The sequence below is a fragment of the Loxodonta africana genome, chromosome 1 (genome assembly GCF_030014295.1).
Source record: "Loxodonta africana isolate mLoxAfr1 chromosome 1, mLoxAfr1.hap2, whole genome shotgun sequence".
Classification (NCBI taxonomy): domain Eukaryota; kingdom Metazoa; phylum Chordata; class Mammalia; order Proboscidea; family Elephantidae; genus Loxodonta; species Loxodonta africana.
The window spans coordinates 146615033-146641066 of NC_087342.1; the positions used below are offsets into that span (position 1 = coordinate 146615033).

At 37.0% G+C, this 26034-nt stretch overlaps 1 protein-coding gene across 1 annotated transcript in view; it reads right to left on the reverse strand.

The window, feature by feature from the left end:
• Positions 1–1392: 1392 nt before the first annotated feature.
• TBX18 (T-box transcription factor 18) overlaps positions 1393–26034 on the reverse strand; it is a 28316-nt gene continuing 3674 nt past the window's right edge. The window contains exons 4-9 of the mRNA XM_064294693.1: positions 25806–25907; positions 22396–22567; positions 15257–15424; positions 12041–12105; positions 6362–6456; positions 1393–4432 (exon numbers count right to left, since the gene is read on the reverse strand). Of these exons, the coding sequence (XP_064150763.1) occupies positions 3708–4432; positions 6362–6456; positions 12041–12105; positions 15257–15424; positions 22396–22567; positions 25806–25907 (1327 nt within the window). The 3' untranslated portion in view covers positions 1393–3707. The remainder of the gene's footprint in view (positions 4433–6361; positions 6457–12040; positions 12106–15256; positions 15425–22395; positions 22568–25805; positions 25908–26034) is intronic.

Consider the following 26034-nt stretch of genomic DNA (forward strand, 5'->3'; position numbering starts at 1 on the left):
CCTTGTGTCTTTGGTTTTCTTCATTCTCTCTCACTCCAGATGGGGTGGGACCAGTAGAGTATCTTAGATGGTCATTCACAAGCTTTTAAAGTCCCAGACACTACTCATCAAATCAGATGTACAGAATTTTCTTTATAAACTATGCTATGCCAATTGAGCTAGATGTCCCCTGAGACCATGGTCCCCAGCCCTCAGCCCAGTAACCAGGTCCCTCAGGGAGTCTGGATTTGTCTGTGAAGCTTCTATGACTTTGCCTTGATCAAGTTGTGCTGACTTCCCCAGTATTGCGTACTGCCTTACCCTTCACCGGAGTTACCACTTACCTGGTGGATTGGAACTGCCAACATTTTGGTTAATAGCCAAATCCTTAACCATTGTGCCACCAGGGCTCCGTCTATTGACTAGTGTTTTTCCCTCCCTACCTCTCCCCTTCCTTGTAACCATCAAAGATTATTTCTGTGTGCAAACCTTTTCATGAGTTTTTGTAATAGTGTTTTCATACAGTATTTGTCCTTTTATGATTGACTTCTTTGTAATGGTTCTGCATCAGGATTTCATGCGAATCTGGTTTGATTAGGGATCCCTGTTCTTGCACTTTCTCCTCCCCATCCACTCCTCTCCAGAATTGCCTTGATCTAGAAATGACTCTCTTTTCCCCTAATCAAACCTCCACTTATCTCCAAAGCTGTTTTTTTTAATCTATTTCACACTAAGGTGTGAGTTGCTGATAGATTGAAGTCTTGGGGGAAGGGAAACATTTGTATTTTAAAAGTGAGATTTCTTGCTCAAATTCTAATTAAAGAGTCTAAGTGTGATCCTTTGCTATATAGGCAACACTGTACCCCAATCCTCTCTGGGGTCACCAAGGTCTCCTGACCCTCTACATTCCAGAAATCAGGGGTCAGCAACTGGAAGTCCCACTAGTGAAAAGTTGTTGATCTTTGGGAGAGAGCTTGTATGGAAGCAAGTGTTAATTTTCAAAATGTGACTGGTCATGATAGCAGCGACCTCACCCCATCTTGACATCCCCTGGAATGTTTTCTAGTCAAGGGGCCTAGAAGTGATCTGTCATCACTGGTCAATAGTGCAAGCAACTCATTCTTGTATCCCTGCCCTTCTCCTCCGGATTGGAAACAACACATACCACCTCCACCCTCCCCCCTCACATTAGAATTTTCATGTGTTCAACATTTGTCAGGGCTCTCACCTCCAAGGACATGGTCAACAACCAAGAAATTATATTTAACACATGAAAAAGGGACAACAGGGCCATTTCTCCCTGCCTTATAATTGAGAGCTACAGAATTTGTGTTTGGGTTATGCATGTGTGTACTTATTCTTAGAACAACATTTACAGACACTTTAAATGATCGTCCTGTAAGATCATAAAAGAGTTTAATAACATACTTTAATATAATTTCTTAAGTACTTTTTAATAAAATACAGATATATAATTACAATTATCAATGTATATGTCATTTAATGCAATAAAAGGCTAGTCTTTGAAATGACATGGTGATTAATATTTACAGTAAAAACCTAAAGGAAATAACATTTGTACAATATTGCTAAATTTTATCCAAAAATATTAATAAAAAATTATACTCGTATTGTGATGTCATCTCAAATTACCAACAGCAAAAAGGAAAATTCTCTCCTTATAGTACATATGGGCATAAATCATAACTTTCCATGTTTTCTCAAGATGGAAAAATCTCTTGTTCTCTTTGAAAGACATCAAGCGTGAAGGCTGAGATGTACTCATGAGGACTTTTCTCATTCTCAAAGCCTTTTTCCAAATCTTTTGTCAAGCTATTAATACCACACACAAACATCTTACATAGATCTACCAATTGCAAATGTTTTATTTCCCTGTGTGCTAATCTTAAATTAAAAATCAATACTAATTTGATGAGTTGTTACAGAATCCATAAGGAAATTTGCCAATATCTTCAAATGCAAGTCACATCCTTTGTAAATTCTATTCCAATAGTATATTTGCCCTAAATAACTAACAGTTATGCTATTATAAAGTAAAGAAGCAAATCAGGAGCTACACCCTTTTGCCATCCAAATTAGGGATGAGTTAAAGCAACTTGGCTTACCAATGAATAGAAATCATACCCTTTTAGCTTGTCAGATAAATGAAATATTGTGTTACTGGGCAGACACATTATTTTAGTTTCTCACCAGATGTATGGTGATGTTCCTCACCACTCATTCTTAGCCTTTTCTATTCATCTCATAATGTGCTACGTAAGTTCCTTGCTTTTAAATCTTAAACCACATACACATTATTTTCAGGAGTTTTTAAAAAGCGAATGCTGTTTTTCATTTCTTCAGTTTTGAGGTTAAAAATGCTGTTGAGTTTTAAAGTTTTATAGTCCTTTTATCATAATTAGTATCTTCCTCCTTAGTCCTCCAAGAGGGCCTTTATAATAATGGGCTTTGGCCTTTGCACTACAACTCCCAAAAGACAGATTGCTGAAGATAACCCCCTGAAATTCCTTACAGTGTTATTTAACACCATAAAGGCCTAGGATGTATCTGTTTGGGGACGACTCAGACAGAGGGGTAAGGTTAAGAAGCGGGGGAGGTCTCAAGTTGTAGGAGTTATGAGACATAAATAGAAGCACAAATATCGTTTTCCTTACTTATAGACCATGGGTCAGGAATCTCAAAAGAAGATGGAAAACATCTCCTGAACGAAAAAACAAACTACATAAAAACCTAAGGAATAGCTGACAATATGATTCTTCTTGATTTAAAAGATGGATGTTTCTCACTGGAATCACAGAATCTGATGAGAATTTATTTTCATTTTGCCATTCCACTCAAGTCATATATTCCTTCCCTTTTGAAAATCAGAATTTAGTAATGTTTACAGAACATTCTTTAATGGTCTATTTGATCAACTAAATAAAACAAGAAATCATAATACTGGAAATATATTCTCTGCAGATGAATAAGTGCCTCTTACGTGTCCAATGGAAAGTGCCAAAAAAAAAAAAACACAAAAACCAGGCAAGTCTCTCACCTTTCTTAAGAAGATAACAACAATTATTATGGGTTGTGAGTTTTTACAGACCCAAGGTCATAGAATATCTGTGGTAAATAAGAACAAGCACGAACACAAAAGCTAATCCTTCGTGATTATAAATACCTCATATCTAATACTAACAACTTCAGCCGGCTTTTGCATTTAAGGTTCTCACACATACTGTGTCCAAGAATAACAGAAATCACAGGACTCTATGCTGGTTACTGCTGGTTATCAACACTGAAGTATGAGACTGTTTAAAGAATTTTTCTTATAAATTAAGTTACAAGTCTTAGTCTGGTTAGCATCATAGCCAAATTTTATCCATTGTTTTTTAAAAAAGTCTAAGAACACGGGTTAAACATACTACATTTATGCCAGTACTCTGTGCAACTGGATGAACTAGGGGAAAAAATCAAGGGAGGGTGTGGTTTTGTAGGCTGCAGAATTCCACATGCTATGTTATGTATGTACAGTATACATATATACCAACAGATAATCACAATCTCACCATGAGAAAGTAAAAAGCTCAATGAGCCTTCATTTCCTATTATATGTACATTTTACAAGCTATAGATAGATTCTTCCATATTGCTTCAAAAAAAAAAGGAAAAAGAAGAAAAAATACATTAGACAAATTCAAACATAGTTTAACTTTAAGGCTTCATCAGACCATATGTGCAGACACTTGAGATGATGATAGAGTTAAGCTTCCTAGGGTCCTAGAGTCAAAGAAATTCTGCTGACCCCCACTGCTAAGCAAGTGCACTCCTTCCACAGGAGGTAACATCTGCCGATCGGTCATGGTTCCACTCGGTGAGGACCCCAAGAAACTTCCTTGGGAAGAAACAATTTTCTCAGGACTGGCAGCCAGTTTGGGGGATGTAGAGAAGTTATATCCATATAAGGCACAGGGGCTGTGTAACCTGAACGTGTTATAGGAACCCTGATGGGTCTGGTTAGTAGCAAAGGCATTGCTGGATGGTGAAGGCATGATATACTGGAGCTGGGGGGACATCCCCGAAATCTGCATGGACAAGCTGGTCTGTGGGCAGCTGAAGGTGTCCCCATCACTGGCACCCATAGACATGTTCACAGAGGCACTGCTGCTCACACCCACATAGGAGGGAGTCCTGGGGGGTGCAAACGTCTCGCTTGTCTGGCTGGTGAGCCTGTTGTAGGTCTCGGCCAAGGATGTGCTGTACCGGTTCAGGGTCAGGCCCGAGCGGGCACAGGCAGAGTAGTCAGCCGGGGATAGACTACACAGCTGGCTGGTATTGGGCCCCAAATGGAAGGCAGGAGAGGAGCAAGGGGAGCCAGACAGAAGATGAGGGTGGGTGGCAGGAACACCATTCCCAGAACTTTGGAGTAAGGTGGCCGAACTTGTATTTCCTACCAAAAAAAAAAAAACAGTTGAAATGTCAAGAGTCATCTGTTCTTTGAATTTTGTAAACACATGCTGGACGCAGCTTGTTACAACAGGTGTTGGAAAGAGAAAAAGGAGATGGTCTTGGCTGTCAAAGAATTTACAATTTAATTGAATTCGGACTGACATAATTTAAACACAGATTGCCTCAATATTTTTAACGCAAATTATCTTACGACGGGATGAAGTTTTTTTTCTTTTTTTTTTAATTGCAGAAAATATTGGGACACTACCACAAAGAATTTCTACCCTCAATTAGCTTTCTCATTTACTCTAGTAGACATTACTGACTTTACCAGCAACTTTATAAAATATGTTTTGTCTTACTCCATACTTTGTTCCATAAGTGTAACCATCACCTCTCTTCTACCATCTTTCATTTTTTCCCTCAGCAAAGCTCACTCTGGATCAATATATTTTCTTGCAAGAAAAAAAAGTAACTCAAAGGGAAGAGCCAGACTGCTCAAAGGTACACCTAGCCTCAAACACACCTGCAGTTTGCCACTGAAAGCTTATGTGTGTGCCTTGGCAGGTTTTGGCTATTGTGATAAGGCAATAGTCTAGTACTTCAAAAATCTCACCCCCAACCAGAAAACCCATGCTAACCTAAGAGCAGAGATCCAATGAATAAACGGTCCTGTGAAACTTAAAGAGGGTGGTTAACCCTGCATCCAATCAATAACAGTGATGGTGGCTGACTCCCCTCTCCAGATTTGCTGGCAGATTGATGTCTGTAAGTGACAGAAATTAAGGGGAAAGGAGGGATTCCAAAAGGCTACGAAGGCTATCAAACCTTCATTACTGCAGCAACAGTGTTTTATATAGCTTCTCAAAATAACCTAAAAGCCCAATCAATCCATGATAATCGTCTACAACCCAGTATGCCAAGTTCTCACCAGAAAGCAGGGCAGGACCATGAGTAAAAGCCTGACTACAAGCGTGGGCAGAAAGCCGTTATCTACTGAGCAGACTGGAGAGGAAGTTCATTCATGCCCTGCAACTCCCTCTGAGGAAACACGTGCCCTGGGTTTGTGCAAAACATTCAGAGCTGGGTCCAGGGGCGTTTGCCTGACCTTCTCACCAAAAACCCCTTAGGAGAACCCTACCCAGAGGCCATTCTGAAGGAATGAAGAAAGCATCTGGCAAGAAAGGGTGGGACCAGCATCAGCAATTTCTCGTGAAGTGCTCCTGACACCAGCACCCACTAGCCCACCTCTAAATTTAATAAGAGATTTAAGGTAAAGTAAAAGTCATATGACACATTAAAAAAAAAAAAAAAGTTGCTGTCAAGTCAACTCCCACTCATGTATGTCAGAGTAGAACTGTCCTCCATAGGGTTTTCAGTGGCTGACTTTTTGGAAGTAGATTGCCAGAACTGTCTTCTGAGGTGCCTCTGGGTGGATTTGAACAGCCAACTTTAGGTTAGCAGCTGAGTACATTAACTGTTTGCACTACCCAGAGATTCCAAAGCAATATATAAACAGTCTAAAACATCCAAGATTTAACCTATGACCATGACAGCCTTCTTTCCTGGAGCTTCCCTATACTGCCTGAGAAAACAGATGGATTTTTGTAGCAGGAGAATGTTGGTGATGAAATCACCATTACAGGTGTAAACAGTAACTTCTGTATTTTTTCAATGCCTGAGCCCTGGTTGGCAGAGTGGTTAAAGTGGTTGGCTGCCAACCAAAAGGTCTGCGGTTCAAACCCCCACCACCTCCACAGGAGAAAGATGTGCAGTCTGCTTCTGTAAAGATTTACAGGCTTGGCAATCCTACTGGGCAGTTCTATTCCGCCCTATAAGGTTGCTATGAGCTGGAATTGACTCGACAACAGGTTTGAGCTTCTAGGCATAAACAGTCTGCAGACATGATCCAGGGGACTTTGTGATTTACCTTGTTTGGGAATTCCGGGAATATCTTCAAAGGTAAGAGTCCGTAGTGAAGGTCGCCAGAATGCATACGACTCCACCAGGGCTTCCAACCCCATTCTAAATGGAAGGGTTGAGATGAGGGTAGGTAAGAGAAGTCTAGTCAGGTGCAGTTGGTGCTTTGTATTGTTACTGGGTAATATGCATCTCAGAAAACAACATTGGTGTTGACGGTACCCATCCTCCTTCCCCCCCACCCCACCCCGCCATTGGCAGGTCAGATGATTGCCACAGGTAGAAGATAATAGTCTTGAGATGAGCGACCTTTCTCTCACCAGGACCAGAAGAGGCTGGAACCTACCTAATACGTCCCGCTAACATCCTCAGAAAACAGCCTATCTTGGAGGGTAAAATGCTGTCCTCTTTGGCCAAGGAGCTGAGGTGAGGCCAAGGCTCTGCTGTGGTCTGGAATCCACCCTCTCTCCCTGTCATATTATTTCTCCCCTTGGTGAGGAAGGCTTTGCCACAAAAGTTGCCCCTGTAAAGCCATCCCTTTTCTAAGAGGCATTCCTGCCCCATCATTCGCTGCCTTAGTATCCAGCTCAGAGGAGTACTCATCCAAAGAAAACTGACTTCTCTCTCAGGGCACAATCTCCACCACACCCCACGCAGCCCACCTGGGCTCTCCCTCCAGCAACAGAAGGTCCAGGAGGGGGCAGCACTGGCTTCTCAGCCCACTGTGCAGGAGGATAGCAGGACAGTGATCTCGCAAAGCCAACACAGTATACAGACTTAGTATTAGCATCAAAAATAAAGCCCCTCTGTATACTTGATAAGTTAATATTTAATAAGACAGAACAGGCTGATTATAGACTAATTACATGATTTACATATATTTTAAAACCTTGGACAGAAGGACAACTAATACTCTAAGATGGTTTGGTCTACATAAATCACCTATCCTGAGTGATGGATTCAGTCTTCTCCTCCTCTAGGTTTGGGAATGAGGCCCTTCGCTCAACTATTCCATTCTCAAGATAACCACACCTGAGACCTCACCACTCTTCCCTCAATCACCACAGCCTTAAGAAATCGTTAATCTAAATATCATTGTTCTTTTCATGAAACATATAGCACCCATGTACGAAATGCCTGCTTCCTAGAGTGTCAAATAATGCTCAGCCATTCTCTTGTGATTGTTAAATACGCTGCAAGATCTATCTTTCATAGCTCAGACCCAAGGTCCTACCCCTCTGGATTCCCTGCATCCCCAACTCATGATGAGCTATGAACTAAGACTACAGGAATCACCTGAAAGTGCCATACCAACTACACAACAATGTCGAAAGCTCTCTCAATGTTGCTGGTGAGTGATTTGTGTAGATCTCACCATCTCACACTACTTGCCTTCAGTTTCAGGGTTTTACACATGGAGTTTGCTTCCTTAGACCATCAGCGTTTAGTCCCTCTCTATTAACCTGTTGATTTCTGTCGCTGTTCTGTGAGGAGCATTACTGCCCCATCTGGGTGATCCGAGAAGGTTGTGTGTGTGTGGAAGGGTGGTGTGTGTGCATGCGCACGTTCTCATGCATGAACACATCATCACATGAGTGCACGCATGAACCCGACGCATCTCTTAAGTCACAGGTGGTTGGAGGAATGTGCTTTGAGAGCGTTTCAAGGAGACGGCACCAGCCCTACACAGGTGCCAGTACTGGGCTGTCACAGGGTACAGCAGAGCACAGAGTGGAGCCACATGTTGCCTTACATGGGCTACACTGGGAATGAAGGTCAGGATCCATCTCCAGATCTCATCAGTGTCCCACAAAGAGAGGACTATTTAGGGGTAAGCACCCTGGACTGGGGTCAGGAGAACTCGGTTATGATTGCCACTCACTATAACTCCCTGTGTGTCCTCAAGTAATTTCTTAACTTCCCTGGACTTCAGTTTCCCATAAAGTGAGGATTAGACTTCAAAATTTCAGACCCCCCTTCCAGCTCTAAAGTTTTTTAATACTATGTGATTTTCCCTGAATCAGACATCTTAATTGCAGTCAAACTACAGGACAAATTCAAGATCACTCAGTAATATTTTTGGTGAATCAAAATATTGATTTTGGACAGTTTTGCAGGCCTGGTCAGTCCCCAAATCCCATGTGAACATGGGCTGCATTTACTACTGGACAAACGAATGCTGGGTGCTGTTTAGGACATTACCCTTATTTTAGCTTATATTAATTCGAAATTTTTATGACTTTCTAGAAGCATGCTTTTAAAAAAAAAGTTTAATGCTATAGAATGTTAGGATATGGCTTTACATAAAACTTCTTTTTATGAGCACAGAGATGAGTTCTTAGTAATTGTAGTTTTAAATATTAAGGATACCAAAATGGTCATGGAGCGGTCCTGAGGGTAGTATACTAGAAGGTATTTAACGAGCATCCACTGGACTTGATTTACTCAATATCAAGATGAACATTACCGCATTATTCGCTTTAGCAGTATTTGCTTTAATACAAATTCACAGACCAGATTCTTGGAGAGAGATTATTGATCATGACAACCATACAGCACTAAGCTTTAAGGAGATGCTCGGAAGGTGACATATCTACAAATGATCTCATTTGGAGCTATGGATATTTTTCCCGAGGCTGATGTTTCACACTGCAAGTTCCAGAAAGGATTTCAGATATTTTGCAGGAAACAGTTATAAAATATTTATTAGCTGAATCTGGACTTTTTAAAAAAAGCCTTCATTTTCTCCAGGAATGGAGACTTTTCCTGTCTAGTTAAAGAAAAGATAAAAGGCACCTCCTGCAGGAGTGCAGCCAAGGCGATAATTTATACAAGATGCCTTTGAACAATTTCCACATTTTATCACCACCCTAATTTATGCTATCAAATGGCCAAGTTTATTTAGTGAAATGGTTATGTTTTTCCTGAAGTATTTAAAGAGAAGAAATTTTTGTACCTTCCTGAGTAAAAAATTTTATAGGGTCAAACCTAAGGCCTAACTGAAGAATGAAACTATTCTCAGCACATAAATTCTGTTTCACATAGCAAATGTCTTACAGGAGAGCTTTTAAGGGCTGAAGCTACTGATTCCTATAAAATAGGCTGTGGAGCTGTGAATAGCCAGAAAGGGATCATTTTTAATTAAAGCAAATTGTTTTATACAGTTTAAGCAATCACAATTGCACGTTATTTCTTGTCCTGCTCAATTAATTTATTTCACATACTGGGGAAAATAAAAATAAAATGTGTTTTAAAAAGCAGTAACAATAGCACAACAGAACCAGGCATAATAAAGGAATATGCTGAACTTTTTTTCCATGGCTTCCTTCTCAATTAATATAGGAAAAAATCACCCCCCACCCACCCACCCGATAGCACTGTGCCCTCCACCAAGTCTTACATATAACTTAGGCTTTTTTTTTCCTTAAGAAAATAATAGATGTTATAAATGTTTAAAGTTGACCAAATTCTCTCTTTCCCATATAAGTATCTTTTGCATTTAAATTAGACTTTTTTAAAACAAGGAATAGTGATATAGATATTTAGCATTCCAAAGTAAGTACTGACAAGTTTATCTATAATAAACAGAGGGAAAAAAGAGCGAAACTATTTCATTAGTACGAAGGCTATGTACAGGCTCAACATGCTTTTCCTGGACTAAGATACTGTTCACACATTTGGAGCAAAATAAAAAATTTTAATTTTAACAAAAGTTTAAAAAGTATTAAAACAATTATTTTTCTGTCTGTCTATTGAAACTAAAAGTTTTAGAGTCAGGTAAAAAAACAGTAGCAAGCATCACAGATGCTCTGTCACCATTCCCAAAACGCCCAAAGGGAAATAAAGATGTCATATCAAAACTAGCATTTTGACCTCACCATACCAAACGATAGGCTTAATAGTTTATTTTCGCCAATGTCACTGATTTTTGTCACTGACCAAATTAAAATTTCTTTTCATTATGCTGACATATCTAAAATTCTTCCTGAAACATTTTTATACATCTACTGTCTCAAAATACTCATTGAAAGTTCATTCCTTATTATCTATCCAAAGTATGTTTATAAAAATATTTTTAATTTACTACTTCAAAAATGAACCGAAAGTAATACAAGAGTCTTAAATGGATAAGTATTGTTCTGCTAAAGCCAAAACTGCCAGAATATTCCATCAAAGTATTTGTCAAGTTAGAAAAGAAGTCATCCTAAAAGTTCCCTTCAAGTCACCCTTGTTAGTGACCATCTCAGGTTACTAACTGATGGTTTGATTCACACCCAATTTTCAGAAGCTCCTCTAAACAGCAAGATAAATCAGAGTTAATATGACCAAAGCCAAGCAGTTTTCAGAGGCAAAGTTTGTCTTCACTTTGAAACAGAAGTCTAAAACAAAACAGAATAATTTTAATACAGCAGACAGCTAGTATGTATTAGGAATACATCCAAACCTTCCTATGGAGTGAAGAACTTCCAAGAGAAGTCCTGCTGTTGGTCAGTGCTGTGCCTCCACCTGCACTAAACTGAAGGCTGCTCTAATCTCAACGGGTCATTGATGTGTTTTAGTTCTCATACTGCATGATGTTTAAACTATGCGCTTGAGTATGGAGTGAAACCAAGTCTCCGAAAGCACTTGTGTGTATGCTGAGAAAAGGGTTGCTGTCTATACCTACACTGCCAAACTGCCTAGCTGGAAGAACTAAAAATCTGGACTACTACCTGATCATTTTCTCTTTAAAATTTGAAATGAAACTGTCTCTAAAATGAGTTAATCGGTGATTGTGACTTCATGTAAACACAGCCTATCAATATAAAATTTCAAGGAGATTTAGAATAATGTCTGGACTAAAATAATAAAACAATAATAAAAATTACTTAGACACTTCTTTTTAAAAGCAAGATGTTTTTAAAAACATTTAGTTCAAAGTTTTACCTCAAAAAGGCATTTGGAGAACATTAGTCTATTATTAACCACTTTTACTACTAATGGCTATTTTAGAAAATGTTGCACTGGACTACACTGGAATAGAATCATATCAATAAATCCAAAAAAATCTTGGCACAAAGACTAGGTGATTTGCTTTTTTGATAGAAGTAATAAAGTGGAATTCATTATTGCAGCTCTCCCACTTAGCACAAACACCATAAAACGAGACACAGAAAAAATAAACAAGTGTGTGGCTGTCAGAGAAGCCAAGACAAATTTGGAAACTAAAAACATCAGCTCTCTTGGCAATGGGGTAGTAGTTTCATATTCTAGTTGGAAATATGAGGAAACAAGAGACCCTATCATACTCAGAAGACAGAATCAACAATAGTGTTGGTATCACTAAGCAAATTCTAAATCAGTAACAGATGCAGAAAGGACACTGACTTGGGGTATTCAGGCCCCTGGAGCTGTAAGGGCAGGTTTCCCCAAGACTCCTTCAGAAGCAGCATGAAATGTACACTCTGAGAACTTCTATTTTCACGCAGCACCGTACATGAAAGTTAATCTAAAGAAAGGGCAGGCCACATCATTACATCCAAAAGTAAGTTGCCTCCAAAGCTCAATGGTATTAACAAATTTAAATCCTCAAAAAGAAATTATTTCAAAACCATGTTAGTAAATTCAACTGCTTACTTTGTAACAGAAAATTCACAATAAGACATCAGATATATTTATCACAGCCAGAATATTGTATACTAAGGCTTACCTGTTACGCCCAGAGTCTCGAAAGCCTTTGGCAAATGGATTTCTATCTATCTTTAGGCGAGTAATCTGCAGAGTAGAAAAAAATTTACATCAAATCTTATATAAGTGCCAAGTATGATTATGATGGACAGAAATGTTTGCAGAAAAACAAACTATTCCAGAATTAACTATTGAAGGATTCTGTTTCCTCTTTCCAATCCTCCAGATGTTTTAACATCCTAGAAGAAAAGCTAAAAGAAAATTTCAGAAATCATCTAGGACATTCATCTGCCGTGACAAAGACACTCCCCACCCCTGTTCGATTGCTATAAATAGATAAAGGTTTATTTTGCTTTCCACATCCCTGACTCTTCTTTTGGTAACTTGCCCAATGTTTGACTATCCTCTCTAAACTGAAGTTTCTCCTTCTAACTTTGGGATGTGGTTTAATCCTGTTTCTCTTGCAACAATGGTGATTGGGAACCCTAATAGCCAACTTCTATTTGACAGCCATTTATATTTATATTTATATTTATATTTATATTTATATTTATATTTATATTTATATTTATATTTATATTTATATTTATATTTATATTTATATTTATATTTATATTTATATTTATATTTATAGATCCTAGTTTTTTATTCTCTAGAATTAGGTAATACACACTTCTTTATCTTATCTCTTTTTCCTTTAATCATCTTTGTGACTCTTCACCGAAAGTTCTATTTTTTCATCTTTTAGTTTTCAAGTCCTGACCTGGTCAGAGCACTATGGTGACTACCTAAAAAAAACCTAACTAGGGGTAACTACTGCTTGAAGGTTCCAACGGGATTAAATCTTATACATGTAGTGAAAATACGCATAACCAGCTTCTTGACCACTCAGACTACAAGATTTGGGGTGCAAGTGTTTACGAAAAAAATTTTTTTTAGTTATACCATCCTGAATGCCGCTATGAGTTGGAATCGACTCAGTGGCAACGGGTTTTGTTTGGTTTGGTTTATCTTAAATGTGACACTAACAAACAATACCCATGTGTTTCTTGCCAGATCTCCACTTTGTCCAGTGGAATTTACAGCCTATTTTCTAAGAGACTTATCATGTTTTGCTTTCCACATTCCTTGGCTTAATGAAATCTAGAACATTAATTAACAGACTTCTGACTATACCATCCTGGCTAATGACAAAAACACTAAGGCAAGGAAAAGTGCCTTTGGAAAGTCATCTGCCATCTCCCTATATTGTCCGGTGCATGTTCTCAGCCATCCCCCATCAGGTGTGCAATACCTAATACACGTGTGCTCTATATATTTTCTGAGTATGTGGATATGAATATATTATAAATGATATAATGAAAGGGTCTGCGAATTAATTCACCATGTCTGCCACTGTCAGTGAAGGAATCCTTCTTTACAGATTTTCATAGCTCAATTTTCTGTTCATTTCAGAATATTTTTAAAAGCACTTTTTTAAAGTACAAAGAGAGTACAGATTAAAATAATGATTCCTTGTATAAAGGTATATCCCAATTACTATTATCATTATTATTATCATTTTTATTACTAGCATTACCACATTTATCAAGTATATACTATGTATGCTATGCTAAGAATTTTATGCATATTATCTAATTTAATTCTTACAACAACTTACATGGTAATTACTCCAGGTTTACTTCTTTATTTTTATGTTTTAACTGAGGCTTAATTAAGCCTTAAGTAGGATCACATGTTGATAAGCAGTAGCCCTGGGCTAAGATGCCAGGGTTTACAGCCCATGCTATTAACTACTAGGCCTACCAATTTTCCGTAAATTCTTAAAAATAGTAGCTAGGAAATTAAAAGGTGGATGTGATTGCATTTGATCATTATCAATTTCCCTTCTTCCAATTTTTCCACCGTCTTCATCGGCTTGTCAATGTTTGCTAATCGGTGAGCTATTCACCAACACGTACCAAAAGCTCACTGTATCTCTACCTCACTTACAGGGCCACAGAAGCTCACTGAAAATACACACATAACACAGATAATTTGTCTGGGTACACGAAAGAGAATGAATGAATGTGGAATATGAATTGGGTTGTTAATAAGGTGCTAAATGCCTCTGCTCTTTTCTCCTCATGTATTAATTTTTTCCTTAAAAAATCTATTTCTGCCCTAATATATTTTAAGAATATTTTCCTAACTATCTCTATTCCTTCTAAAGACTACATTTCATGTTCTTTCCTTGGTCCTTCTGATTTTAAGAGCTCATATAATAGTGTGGCAATGCGAGGGTGAGAGGACAGGGCAGCTTCGGTTGTGGCCCTGGGCTGACGTCTCCACAGTGATGAGAGCCGATGAGTCTCTCAGCCTTAGAGGGGAATGTATAGGACAGAGATCCAAGAAACTTTACAACAACAGAAACCACAGCAGATATTATAAAGCCTTCCAGTCTTAACTAGGGTGTATATACATGTAAAGAGAAGCAAAGACCTAAAATAATTTTGCTAACCATTGAAATAAAAGTTTTTTTAATTAAAAGAAAAACCTGCAGCAGGCCACACCAACCTCAATTATGTAGCTATTTATTATGAAAACTGGCCTGAATCACATGGATTAAATAACTGCCTCCAATTCCATTCTCCACCTACTTAGCACCTGTAGACAGAGCGTTAAAGAACTATACATATTTGCCCCTTAAATTATTTCTAATTTTATGAAAAAACCACTACACAATTGTTGATTTCTCAGATTACAAGCATGTATATCACCCTCTATTAAAATTAAAGAATATCCTGAAAGAAGTAACCATTTTTGGATAGATACTAACATGACTATATCAGATTCATGCCTCTGAAATAGTATTTCTCATAATACATGAGGGATAGTTTTCAAATAAAATGAGCCGACAAATCCCATACTCTCCACAATTCACATTTCTACATTTGACATTTCTATTTCCTGGGCAATAAACATGCTTTCTAATTTTAAATATGACATTCTGATTCAATATCTCAAAATGGAAAGCCTCTAAATGGAACAAAACTCAGTCAGGAGACACACTTCTTGTCTAAGGAAGTCCTTACCGGAGTAGCCTTAATTGGGGGATCATGGGGAAATAACTGGATGTCATACATGGCAAATGCTTTATAAAAATTCATAATATTTAGATACAGTGAAAAGGATGGTTAGCTTTCTATTTACACCTGAAATAAAAAGTGTAGAAAAACAGCAATTCTCGGAACAATACCTGCTGATTCTGATAGGCAGTGACAGTTGTAAAGACAGTTTCTGGAAAGGAGAATGCCTTCACGCCCTCCCCAGACGGAACAGGCTTGATGGGAGAAAGATCATCTCCACAGTCTTTACGGATGACGTGTACTCGAGGTTGGTATTTGTGCATAGAATGAAGAATAATCTATGTTGAGGAAAGAAAAGCCAATTTATGTAAAATAAATTATGGTATGAAACTTAAGTTTCCAAGAATGCAAAAGTATGAATTTAATAAACTATATCAAAATTGGAACAGGAGAGCTGAGAAGTCATTTATAAAATGTGCATAAGAATACAAAATAGAAATAAAACCATTATTTGGTGAAATCCTATGTACAAGTACACAAATTTAACATCAAATTTTCTATCACTGAAAATACAAGAATAAATCCATAGATGTTTTATTTATGAGTGCAATAAAAACACAAAGCTTAAAACCAATAAAACTAACAATGAGATTAAAATTATATTTAAATTCCACAGCACACACCCCCTAAAATTATTTGCAGGCCTAGTTTTCTTCATGTTTCCTCCATTGGTGATACTACGTGCCCATTCATGGGCAAAGGGAATTTTAAAGATACACCACCTTCTGCCTCATGTGCCTGGGTAGACATATTTTGATTTGCAAATTCTCTGGTCTGCCTGGAGAGCTCAGGGCCAGTGCCTCTATCACAAGGCTTCCAAAACAGATGCCCAGGGATAGAAAAGCTGGTGCTCTCAGACTCTGCTGGAGGAATCTGACAATATGGTTCAATTACCCTGAAAATGTTTACAGCCTTCTACCCAATGATTCTCCTTCTGAGAATGCATTCTAATATTTCAAATTCAGAATAGCTTTTTGTGTACAAAGATGAACAACAATAAATAATCACAAAATCACTTAAAATAATTAAAATCTCCATTAGCAGAGAGGTTAGGTAAATGAAAACATTTTCACACAATGAGATACAGTATTATTCAGCCATTACTAACAGTGTTTAGAAAATATACAACAACATGGTACATACGTTTCTTTTTAAACGTTAAATAAAAAAACAGGATCAAAATTGTTTGCAAACTTATCACGACTATATAGAGTAGAAAGGGCCCACGCAAAGACATGAACCATGATCATCTCTGGGTGATGGAACCGTAGATTAATTTTTCTTCTTGTTTATATGTTCTATGCTTTCAAAATTGAACAGGTAGGGTGAAGAAATAGGTTTCTCCAGCAGGATTTTCTATTTGCTGCTGGGATTCCAGGCTGAGTCATTTATTAATGAGTTTGGTTAATACACCTATATCTTTCCTGATGCAGGCTTGAATTTAGGTTTTTGGGTGTGATGAGCTTGGAGGTGAAACAACTCTTGGAAAAACACAATGTCTAACCCGTTTCCTGATTTTCAGGATGTGGGCAGTTTAATAAGCAAAACTCAGAATCTCTGGTCATTTCAAACACAAATAGTCCTATATCTGGAGAGTGTTTTAGCTGCCACAAGATGGCTTTACCTTCTGACAGTAAAGAGTGCTGTGGTCGATTTTTTGTTTTTGTTTGCTTGCTTGTTTTACCCTAACGTTTTTCTTTTTCCTGGAAGAAAGGTCTGGTTAGCAGAGCTCATGACCCTGCCCCATCAGGTGTGTTTGCTGACGAGGCCGTGTGAACACGAGGAAAGGACAAGAGGAGACAGTAGCCCTCATCATCACACAGATGCACGTGCGCACGCACACACACACACACACACACAGATGAGCCTGCAACTTCTGCCAAATTCTCTTTTTCCTCTTTCCAAGTCTAAGGAAAGGGCAGAATTTCAACCACCCATTAGTGGCTTACGAAATCAACGTAGAAGATCGCAACCGGACATTTTTTAAATGTATAAAATTATTAAATAAGATGGCGAAGAAAATCAGAGTACAGTTTGTGTAGTAAGGATGAGCACTGCATTGAGATTTTTTTTCTGTTAATCAGGCTGTGTAGGCATGTCTGTGTAGAAACAAGGAGATCACAATGACACATACGCACACACACTAGATCATAACGTCAAATGTATGTCTTGCTGTGAGTCAGGTCAAACAGTTTGAAAAACACAGGATCAAGATGTAATTCTAATCATTCTAATGATCAGCATATCCAAATGTTTTTATTTTCATTTCCTGGGTATAGTATTATGGATTGAATTATGTCCCCCCGAAATATGTGTAAATCCTAACCTCTATGCCTATGGTTATAATCTGATTTGGGAATGAGTTGTCTTTCCTATATCAGTGAGGTAAGATTAGCCTAAGGTATAGCAAGTCAATCACTTTTAAGATACAAAGAAGATTAAACTCAAGCTAGCAAGCAGAGATGGGGGAGAGAGATGCCAAGCCACATGAAGATTGCCCAGGAGCAGGAGCTCAGATGAGACAAGGACCCTCCTGCAGAGCAGATGAGACAAGGACCCTCCTGCAGAGCTGACAGAGAAAGCCTTCCCCTAGAGCTGGCACCCTGAATTTGTACTTCTAGCCTCCTAAACTGCAAGAAAATAAATTTCTGTTTGTTAAAGCCACCCACTTGTGGTATTTCTGTTATAGCAGCACTAGATAACTAAGGTGGTATCTGAGTAGTATGTCTACTAATCCTCATTTGAAATGATATAATAGAAATCTAAGTTAATCTCCTCAGAACCCCAATATCTCAGCAGGGCTGAAAAGTATCTAGAACTCAGTAGTTATATTTTTTCAGAGCCATTTTAAATGTATTTGTCTATATCTTCACCTTATTTCAAAAACAATCTAAGGTGGGGCACAGTGGAATGGGATGCACACACAGCTTGTATGTGCCTGCGTTTATACATTACTAATCATAAAGATTATCCAAGTAAAACCATAATTTTCAATATTATCTATAGGAATTTACTGTATCTTTGGAAACTTTTTGGGAAATGTTGAACAAGTTTCAGTTCTTCTTTACAAGATAGCGTTATTGGCTTTCTCAGGAACCACCAAACTTAAAATGATGAGTGATCAATAACATTTTACTTATTTAACAGAACATGTAGAACCAGGAGAACCACAGGCCATATAAACAAGGAGACCACAATGATAATGGCCACTGCCAAAACCCAAAAAATTATATCCGTATGTTCCATGCTTTCTGTTCTGTTTAGAGGGAGGATCTTTTTTATTTTTGGCATTACCTTGTAACACAGGGAGTCACATGGACCAATGTCCAATAAACACAGTGCTTTCTCATGAAGCAGATTGATACGTATTTTTCTACTTTATTGAGTCAAAAGAAGCACAATATTACTTATTTCTGCTCTGACAGGCCTAAAGTGCCCTTGGTTTGATAGACAGTCTTACAGAACAGCTCAGTAGGAAAACACTATCTGCTGAATCAGGAAATTCTCCAGAAGACCTAAATGCCAGTGTTGGAAAAGCCAAGGAAAGGACCAAAGAGGAACAGATAACCAAAGCCTGGCTCCCTGCAGTTCTGGTGAGGCCAGTTACTAACTCACTTAAAACAGTAGGGGTCAAAGCTATCACGCTGGATCACAGCCTCCACAGCAAGGTGGTCTTATTTTTGTTTCATGTGTGACACCATATATAAAACACTCTTTAAGAATATGTTTTCAAGGTCACCAGCTTATTGGATTCACTGAAAGTTCTCTGATTCCAATATAACACACGAGAAAACCGAGCCTCAGAAAGGGTAAGTGACTTGCCCAATAACGTGAATATGTTGTATCTCTAAGCTCTTACAAGTTCCTTCCACAAGGGAGACTGGAACAGCCTCTCCTATTATCTTGTGCTTCCCTAACCTAACTCTCAAGGTGAAATGGGAAGGGGGTGAGGACAAACTTAGATCTAAGAGTGACTCTGTATCAGCAAATCCTTTGCAGCTGGGAGTACAGGTCCTCCCACAGATCCCTGGCTGTGGCTGCAGGGCCCTGTTTCCTCTAGAAGCCCTCAGCACTGCAGGTAGGAGTCCTGCCAAGGTTTAAGGCGCACTGTTACCTGTGAAGTGTCTTCAAATTTTGGGGGAAATTCTCATCTAAACTTTTCCCTCCTGAAAGCAAATTTCTGGTGAACAGGGAAACATGAACAAGATGAGAAGGAATACCCTACCCAAGCATGTTAATCATAAATACGAGTAGATCTGCACGTGGGTCGGCCAAGCACCAGTCTTGTTTTGTGATGATACCCACAGCGACCAGGCAAAAAGTGGCTACAGATGCCCTTGAGAAACAGGTAGGGGTTATAAAGCCTTCACTACATTCAAAGATTAGCTATGGGGTGGTGGACATTTCTACTCTGGATTCTCACCAATATCCTTCTCTAAAGAATCTTTGATATACAAATACCTGAAAAGTCACTTTGAGGCAAACAACAGTGGCTGGTAATCTCACATCTCATGCAGGGACTACATGTTAGGGTGAAACGCAATCCTAGGTCTAGTCCCAGACCTGTGAGAATTTGATTCCAGCAATAACTCTGTATTTAATAAAAGTCCCAGGTCTACATGGAGTTCTCAAGTCACTATGTTGACAATTTGCACATGTGTAGCAGAGTAAAGCTGGGAACTGGGAAAAAAATAAGAAAGCAAATTACGAGATTTCCTCTTATTTGAGTCTACAGCTTTATTAGTCAGAGATTAGTGATACTTCCTTTCGAATTATGAAAGGTGGCAGGGGGAACTTAACCTTATGAGGGTAGAGGTTAGTCCCTGAAAGGTGTCTTGCATCAGGAAAAGGACACCTGAATTAGGAACTCCCACCAGAACAGTACTACTGTCTTCTTAGACCCTGAGTCACAATCAGCAATAGGTTTAGAAGCAAATTCTCCCAATCTCTAATCCAGCCTCATTTGGGGGCATCAAACTGATTTCTCCTGGTTGGAATAAAATGGCCTCAGGACTTCTCTGAGGGCTGACAGGATGGTTATTAAGCTTGTCTTTTCTTCCTTCTAGGCTACACCATGGCTTTGTATCTTTCACCACATTTTATAAAGTCTTCAAAAAATGTTATTTAAATGAGTAACAAAAAAGAGCATTTCTCCTCCTACTTCCTCTCTAGTCCTATGAAGCACAGTTCTACTCTGACACAGGGTTGCCATTTGTCACAGAATCAACTCAGTGGCAACTTTTTTTTAAATCAATTATAATATATACATTTTTACCATTCTCAAAACCAATTTCCTCGCTCCCTAATGTCACAGATACTTATCTCTCTTTCTCTCTCCTTCACACACTAATTACCTCCTTTAATTAAAATAGTGCATTCCTTAAAGGAAATTTTTTACCCATAGACAACATACGTCTCTAGGTTTTGCCTATTACCGGCTTTGTTTTTATTTTTTCTAATAGTGAAATATTTATAATTATTTATGTTGAAGCAATAGAATTTTAGTTCGCAATCTATTCTTCTGTGCTTTAAACAAATGGTATTTTAAATAAAATCTAGTGAAACTACAAAGTCAAAATCATATGGATAATCATTACTAAATATATATCTAAGATTAGATATATTAAATACTACATATAGATCCAGTAATCTGACCTAAGAGTTCTAAAATGATTTATTTAAATTTTTAAATAAGTTTATAACTAATATATGATAGTATATAGTTTTTAGATCTATTTATCTCTTTAAAACCACAGAACTCAGAAGTGTGGGATACTAAAGATTTTGAAAACCAGTGACACTAAATGGCATTTAATCTAAAGTTTTCTATCCCCAAAAATGACAGAATCCTTAACGGACACGCACGCAACATTTTCCAGCCCCCTCAATGCTACAGAAGAAACCAGTGTCCTTTCACTGAAGTCAAACAAAAAATAATTGTTAAAAAACTTGACTATGTAAACAAGAATAAAAAAGGAAAATTAGAAGTAATGCATTAAAATACTAGGCATGAAGTTGGATTCAGAAAAGAAATCTACTGTTGTTTTCTGATTGTTTTAAATTATAAAAGACAACAAACAATAAACAAAAGCACTGGCAAAGTGAGATTTCACTAGATGCATATTAAAAAATCTAGATACTGCATTTGTACAGCAATGAAATTTACCTACAGGTTTTCTTTAAGTCCAACTGTCTAGAAATTTGCAAATCATATCCTGTCATCATTGTATTACTAGTTTATGACAGTTTACATTTTTGTTTTAAAAGATTTGCTTGTAAATATGCTGTTATGTCACCCCTTTGAGAAATGAACTTGCTGGACTTCCTTTAGGCATAATACTTTCTTCAAAAGGCATTTCTATGCTGCCTCAATCAAAACTCTCCCAAATAACAAAAACCTAATAGAAATGCTAACTCTGATTGCAAATCAGCATGCACCTAGAGTTATTCATTAACATAATAATGTAGAAATCTTGCCTAGAAACAATACTGCATAAAAAAATTAACCAGATGTTAAAATGACTATATTATTGCAATGGCTGAACTTTGACTTACATATCAGGTTTCAGCAGTTTTATGAATAAAAAGAATTATAGTAACATATTTTGACACATTAGATATTATTACAAAACAATTGGGAACTTGTAAGCGAAACACACAAACGGCATAAGCCTGGCCCAGTTATTGAGAAGCAATGAGTCTCAGCTGGGACGAGAGCTGGATGCAGGCGGGACACAATAAATTATCCTGGTTAACCCAATTCCCAAATATTCATACACAAAGTATAATAATTAGCACCTCATGGGAATGCAAACAAACGTTTTGGCTAAAAAAAAAAAAAGTTTGCCTGAGGTTCTTTTATTCTGGTACAAATGTAGTATCTAGTTTTAACCTATTAAATACCTCACAGGATTCTCTGACCACAGGCATATACCCATCACCATCGAGTCAATTCATAGTGACCCTATAGGACAGAATAGAACTGCCCCATACAGTTTCCAAGGAGTAAATGGTGGATTCAAACTGCTGACCTTTTTGATTAGCAGCCGTAGCTCTTAGCCACTATGCCACCAGGGCCATAGGTAAAAATGATGCAAAAAGAACCTTGATTTTGAACAGACCGTTCACACTCTGATCAACCAGGAAAGGAATACTATAATCTTAGAAGGGTTTGTCTCCTTCAGTCACATGCAATATAGATGTAAGCATGCTATTGAATGGTGTGGCATTAGGGAGGCCGTCTACTCACGTGGCCTTGGTCATCCAGTTCATTGTTGGTGAGCTTCAGCTTGTCGAAGCTGATCACTTGTCTCATCCAAGTCTCCCCTGAGGCAGGTGAGTCTGGATGAATGTACACCCGAGGGGGCACAGGGGAGTCAGCATTACCCGCCACCATCCATTTAGAGCTGTGGTAAACATACCTGCAAGGCAATGACAAGGTTCAGTATATGGACTATCGGTCTCCTAGAATCTCCAACTCCACAAAATCTGACAAAATGGACATCTTTTCTTTTTTTTATAAGGTCTAAAATAAACATTTCCTCTTTATACCCGGTATATAAAAAAATATGAGTTCAAGTACTTTTCAAAACTTCTCTAAGGTGGCGACGGCCTAGTGACAACTCAGAGTAAGTTGTGTGTTAAGGGTTTAGTGAAAAATATGTGCATTATAACTACCATAAATGCAAGTGTCTTAATGCTTATGAAAAATATATTCACATTAGGCATCTCACCTGATAGTCTAATATTTTTTAACTTTTCAGCTGGATATTCAATTGACATGAAAATATTATTAAATTATCAATCTCACCTTAAGCAAATATCAAAAATACTTGAGAGTTATAATATCTTAAGTTGTTCCACTTCCTTTAAGATCACTTCCCACTTTAGGTTTATGCACAGGCTAGGCAATGGAAAGGCAAGAGGAAATTGTCAGAAGGTCCAGTAAACTTGATTTTCATAGGGAAAAAATTTTATCTATTATCAGTTAGAATTTTTTTTTCCTAATGCTATGATTCTACATGCTGAAGATAAATTATTCAGTTATATTTTAAAATTTTGTATATTCAGAAAATGTAGGCCTTTATCTCCTACATTTTTCTTGGCCCCTGTAAGAAAATTCTTGCAAAGAGATTTCAAATATAATCAAACTTTGAAATGACGGCACAGGTCATTAATATTACTTTTTTTAATTAAGAGACAACCATCCCATTGTTTTTGTTCATATATGTCAAATATATTGATTTAGTAAGAATAAACACTTAAACAACACTTCCAGTAATAAGATAATATTTAATCCTATGTTTAATTTTTCATTTATTAATGTTAATTTAACATACACTAATTCAAAAAAACTAGAAACTAGTATACTAATGAATCACTTAGAAAAGGGTATTAAATGAAATGATATACTTAGATATTCTTCTCTTTGTGTTTTGAAATATGGCATACAACTTAAAGCAATGATCTGCAAACGGTCTCAGATAATTCTACCTGTGTAGTATGCCAATTGTTGTTGTTAGGTGCCGTCAAGTCGGCTCTGACTCATAGCAACCCTATGCACAACAGAATGAAACACTGCCCAGTCCTGAGCCATCCTTACAATCATTGTTATCCCTGAGCTCACTGTTGCCAATTACTTTTTTAAATAGCATGATACCCTCTCATAACATCTCTGATGAGACCCTTTGTTTCAAGTATGGTCACATATTTCATTCTCTTTTGAACTCTCAATATGCCTCCTATACTCTAATTCCTTGTCTTAGGGAAAAAAAAAATCACAAAATTAAGAAGAATAATATTTTTTTTAACTTCCTCTAATTGGTATGGTATAATTTCAATAAATAAATTTCACAAGTGTGGGTTTTTGTGAATTTTTATTTACATTCTTATGAAACATAATCATTTTAACTTGACTAAATACCACTTTTTGACATCAGAAAATAAACCCCAAAACTTTTTCTAATACTGCTGGAAAAAGTGGAATATAAAATGGAAATCTTAGAAACAAAAGAAAAATTTGTATTGTGAATATGAATTTGATCATTACCAAAATAAACACAGTTGTATGCTCTATCAAACCCTTGAAAAAAGTATATATATTAAATAGTTTAAACATCTATATTCATCAAAAGAATTAATGTTACACATTACATATTCTTTGTAAAATATTCTAAATTGAAATGCTGAAAACAAATTTCTTCTTGGGAAACTATGTAAGTGAAAGCAAACTCATGTTTTATAAGTTTATCTTTTAAAATCCGGCATCTTAGTACTAATACTTGAAATTCCCCTGCTTTATGTGCGAATAAATAAGAATCAGTTAAGTAAAATAAACTATCCGAAACACATGGAAGAAATCTGGAGAAAGAAGTAGAAGACTTAACTTAGAAGAGACAGTAATAGTTTTTAAGCTCATTAAGATTTACATTACCTTCCTCAGCACAAAATCCAAATTAGAACATGGGTTTTAAACCAATTATATAAAAAGAATGAACATCAATGCTTTTTAGCCTCTGTTATGCAGTCAGGTAATTTCAGCAAAATATCTTAATGATTTACTTAACTAAAGTAACTAAGCAATACAACTTATGCATAAAATACAAATAATTAAACTGCCATTTACATGGCCATTTTTGCAGTATTTCATAGTTCTATGTGCTAATTAAAACCTGTATACTATTTTAACACCATAAATGTTTCAAAAAAGCAGCCCTATATTTTAAAAAGTAGCAAAAACCAAATCTGATTTCATTTAAAAACTTACTAAAAGCAATCACTTGCAATCTTGCAATCACTCTATTTATGAAAAACTAAGAAAACCAAAATTAAAACAGCATCTTCCTATTTTCCAAACATTCAAAACTTCCTTTTTCAAATGTTACTGATTTTAACTTCATGAAGATAAAAATCACTATCATTAAAAACTGCAGATTTGCTTTCTTGCAAAAGAAAAAGAGCAAAGGTTGGTTTGAAACTAAAGAATGTATATCTTTTCAAAGATTACTTGGTATTTAGATAAATATATTCTATTTCAAAACCCAGGTATTATAAGGTTTAAAAATATATATATATTGTGTTAGCAATCAACCAAAAAACAACGGTAAGGTAACAATTTATTAACATTTTAAAGATGTCAATATAATAAATTATGAGATTTTATTTTTCTTAATTGTAGAAAATCTGAAATAATTTTCTCAAATTTCAGAAGTTAAGGAAAGGAAAAAATTCCCCAGACATTTTATGATTTTGAATGTAACAAGTTATAAAGAAAATTTATTTGAAGAGTTAAAAAAAATCACAAAGAAAATGAAACAGTGTAATCTACAAACTTAACATTTTCCCTCAAAATTCGAATCGAAACGTGAACCCATCTAAAGGACACATTCAGTTTACCAACACCAAGCTGCATTAAAAGTGGCCCCTGTCGATAAAGTGCTATACTTGAAGACATCTGTCTGTCTATCAAAAACAAAACAAAAATTATGTTTTCACATTTGCTAAAAGAGAAGACACCAGCTGGGCTGCTGGAACCCACGGGTGGTTGGATTATGGAACTGGAAATTTTACAGGCTACTGGAAACAACTATCACAGTCCTCACAGATCAAACAGGTACTAGCCTACAAAATCCTAGTAGTTTCTGTAGACAATCACTGTACCTGTATCTTTTGTTGTCCACTGGCACAATATCCATGGCAATGTAATATTGTTGGTGAGGATCTAATCCTGAGATCTTTACTCTCATTGCTGGAAACATGCGCCTATGTGTAAAGGAGGGAAAGGAAAAGAGGGTTGGGTTTGTTTTTGTTTATGCTTAGACATGGAGAATGAATAAGCAAACAAACCTCTCAAATCTCCATTTTTCATATACACAAATTTATAGCATTC